The 4,089-nt window shown below is 38.5% G+C and overlaps 1 protein-coding gene across 1 annotated transcript; it reads right to left on the bottom strand.

Annotated features, from left to right (window-relative positions):
* Window positions 1–482: 482 nt before the first annotated feature.
* On the bottom strand, window positions 483–3,201 carry cmklr1 (chemokine-like receptor 1). The gene is made up of 2 exons (XM_044371664.1): window positions 3,094–3,201; window positions 483–2,934 (listed from the first exon to the last, which is right to left on the bottom strand). Exon 2 carries the CDS (start codon window positions 2,905–2,907, stop codon window positions 1,867–1,869), a length of 1,041 nt encoding a protein of 346 aa, XP_044227599.1. The 5' UTR covers window positions 2,908–2,934; window positions 3,094–3,201; the 3' UTR covers window positions 483–1,866.
* Window positions 3,202–4,089: the final 888 nt, after the last annotated feature.

Below are 4,089 nucleotides of genomic sequence, written 5' to 3'. Positions count from 1 at the left end.
AATCACCAGACTCTCTCGCTCGTGTTGTGATTCTTCTCGTGCTATTACTAAGCAGGAAGTGAGGGACTTTGCAAAGATTCATGTCATAGGTTAACAATGCACAGAATATAACATTCATCTCATCTTTTTGTGCAGTTTACACCTTCAGAAGAAGAATAGTTTTTACCCTGGAAATGTTGCACCATTTAATGTTTCTGTCAAACACAAGATGAGCTCATATTTCTCTCTCACCCTTAATTGTTTCAGAATTCTTGGCAAAAATGCATCTGAGAAAACGTGTAAAAAGGCCACACTACTCCACTGACCACTGGTGAACAGTGATGATGTCACTGCACTATATACAATATAGTTCTGCAAGTGAGATATCAATGAAATATGCAATATTATAATGAAGTGATTACTTAATTTATTTGAGGCACATAAATTAAAAATGCAGTGAATGTGCCTCAGTATTGAGAGATTAAGACCATTAATCAAAGAGCTGATTGTATTAATTGCATCTTTATTTCAGAAAACAGAGACTGAGAGAGAAAACACATTTAAACATCTATTGCACGTAACACACTCATTGTACAGCTTTCATACATGAAATGACAAAAACACAAGTCCATTCAACAAGCTGGGTGTGTTGTATTTATACAGCATTGTGATTATTGCACTGAGTTGTTAAGAGACATTCACCTCACACAATAAACTTGTGTCCAAAACCAATTACAGATCAGTGGAGGAAACTGACTATATATGTACTTCTCTAATTCTTTTAGATGTTAATTTCCTATTTTTAATCATTAAACAGCAGCTTTTCTTCTTATGAAAACTATCACAGCACACATCTCAAAAACGGACCTCCGCCCATTTGCATATTGTATTTGGATCAGTTTAATACAATGTACATAGATGCTGCAACACAAAAATTGTTGCATGCTGTTGTGTCAGTAAATAAAACCACAGAACAACTCTTTTTGAGTGCAAGGCCAGTTGAGGTTTTATCTGCATGAAAAGGAAATACCAGAACTCAATTCTTTTTCCGTCAGCGTGTGTTTTTAATTTGCATGGCCTTGTGTTTATCATTTTGTTTCAGTGTTCAAGGAAACCTCACTCAAGTTTCTGAGTGATTTCAAATGCTAAACAAATGAAAACAACAATGCATAAACTCACTGCCAAAAGCCTGGAGCCCATTTTGCCAAATTTGCATCAACCGCAATGAACTTTGACATGTTTGACTAATCAAAATGATCTGCATACTTGTAACCCATAACTGAACATGCATGAGCCCTGCAGGACTCACAGTTTATCTGCAATTTGCAAGTGACTAATATTTGTGAAACATGACACTGCCACCATTTGTGATCATGAACATTCGCAAATTATTTTGAGTGAGACAAACCCTTAGAGTGTAATTTTACTACAGAAAGACATTGCTAAATATAATGATAATAATTTTTTATGCATTTATTATCAGAAAATATACTCCATATTTTACATTCCTTGTATTTACAACAAAAGATTTGTGCTGCAGCTAAAATTAGAAACTTTCCACAGTTACTATTCCTTCTGCTGAGACTGATGTCACCCATCCTGAAATACAACATGAGCCAAGTTCACATTTTTCAGATTTCTATAACACACAGAAACAGATAATTCATCAACTACACAATGTGCTTGTGAGCTTAAACTGCAGTAGTTTTCTCTGCTCTTGTGGAAAAGCAGGACAAAAATGTTCATTTGTACAGTGAATCTCTACAAATTTAATCCATGAGTGTTTTTTTAATTACTAAAAAAAACCATATTTCATATCTTTTGGTAATTAACTGCATGTTTGAAAACAGTATTTTATTGGCAAATGAGCAAACAAATCTGAGACCTCTAGATATGCGTTGATGCTCTGCCGTCCATGGAGCTGGACCTGGACAGGTATCGGCTTGTGGTGCGGCCTTCCTCTCCCATCGCATTTTCCATCTTTGCGAGCACAGAACTCTTGAACTTCCGCTTGAAGTCGTTGCCCATGAAAACATACAACACTGGGTTGAGGAAGCTGTTTGCTGCGGCCATAGCTGTGCCAACTTGTAGTCCGACTGTTAAAATGTTGTGGTCGTAGTTTTGATGGTTTAGCTCAAGTAGGATGAACAGGTGGTAGGGCAGCCAGCAGATGAAAAAAGCAGCAACAAGGGCAGTCATGACTTTGAGGGGCTTGGTGGATTTGGCCATCCTGTTGGTGCGAAGTTTGAGGATGATGACAGAATAGCAGATAATGATGATGATGAAAGGGACAACAAACCCTGCTAGGAAACGGCTAAATGCAATAATTCTGTGACTTTGCGGGTTTGATGTATAGTTGTTGTAGCAAGAGGTCTTGCCCAGATAAGTGTGAACATCTCGAAAGATTGTAGAGGGAATGCTCAGTGCGATAGCGACAACCCAGGCTATTATAACAACAACAGATGCCTTCCTTACAGTGCGGTGATTCTGGGACCAGACTGGAAACTTGACCAACATACAGCGGTCAACACTGATGACGACCAAGAGGAAGATACTGCTGAACATGTTGACGAACATAGCCAAGGGGGTGAACTTGCACATGAAGCGTCCAAAGATCCACTCATCCATCGCCGTGTGGGTGATGTTGAACGGGAGAAAGACGCAGAAGACAAAGTCAGAGATTGCGAGGCTCAGGTACCAGGTAGTGTTGACCGTCTTCTTCATCTTAAAGCCAGTGATCCAGATGACCAAAGCATTCCCGAAAAAACCCAGCAGAAAAATGATTATACTGACCACCAGCAAAGACACACACAGGACTTCCTTTGAACATGTTGATTTGTGCTGAAAAACTGACTCCTCGTGAGGAGTGAAATTGCCTTCGTAAGTGTAGTTGTAGTCTGACTCATATTCATATCCTTCCATTTCCATTAAAGAACAGAAGTATCTTTAAAATGTCTGTAAAAAACAAAACAAAACAAAAAACATTCAAAATGACCAAAAGATCTGCATGGGTAAGACTGTACATAACTTTCCAACAGAGCTCATTAAATTATAAAATATACTAATCTAAATTAACTGCAAATATAATATTTGAACCATTAAACAAAGTCATACCTGCTGTGCGGCTCTTCCACTGCTGTTGACTCGACGCTTTCCGGAGCTGAGTGACCAATGAGCTTTGTGTGGTTCCTTTAGTTGTGTTAACACCACATTCACCACATCAGCTGACTAGGGGGTGTCTCAATACTTAAGTCCCCACACTTTCATTTCTGCATTTTTAAGTCTTACATCTTAAAGGACTCTTGAGTCATTTATAAGATTTGTTTTGTTGATGACGTTAGAATGTACTTCCCATGTGGAAAACTTTTTATAGTTAAAGTTAAGTTCTTAGATATTATGCTAAACTCCCAATTTAGCCATCATCACAGCAACAAAAATAATTTCTTACACTGTTGTTGGTTACAAGTAAGTCTTTAAATGATTAAGTATTACAGTTTTTCAGTATTTCCAAATATATCCACTGGCTTGTGAAAACATTATTACACATACATGTACTCTCCTCTGTCAGAGTTTTGTAAAATGGCTCCGATGTTTTTGGGTATTGGAAGTTTCCCTTTTCTCTGCCGGATGCATGTTATCAGTGTGTTCAAAGCAGACAAAGGAGGAAGGCTTATGAGGCCGCAATGTTCATAAAACCGTAAAGCTCTGGGTGAGATGACAGTGGTCTCACAACAATAAACACACTGATTTTAATTTGATATTTCAACCCCAGCTGATACAGATGTTTCTAATAACTCACACAAACAGCAACAGCTGCTGTAAACGCAGGCCAGGGAAGACGTCGTCTTCATTTACTGACTCTCTGTGGTTGTCCTGCTGCTTCACGGAGTCATAATCATTTAGGCAGATGCATCCATCCACGATGTTCTGTGCTTCTTCTGAAAACGAGGAGGCAGCAGCAGGAACAGCTGCGAGAAGACAAATCACAGATGGCAAAGTTTCTCAGTTTGGAAAAGGTTATCATAAGTGAAGAGAACAACAACGTTTGCAGATGTGAAACTGGTTTCAAGTCCTGATTCAAAAGTTTCCATGAGAAACTAAGCTAATGTG

The sequence above is a fragment of the Thunnus albacares genome, chromosome 2, assembly GCF_914725855.1.
Source record: "Thunnus albacares chromosome 2, fThuAlb1.1, whole genome shotgun sequence".
In the NCBI taxonomy this organism is placed as follows: domain Eukaryota; kingdom Metazoa; phylum Chordata; class Actinopteri; order Scombriformes; family Scombridae; genus Thunnus; species Thunnus albacares.
Note: the sequence above shows the minus strand (reverse complement) of the source record. Positions and strands in the feature narration are given on the sequence as shown.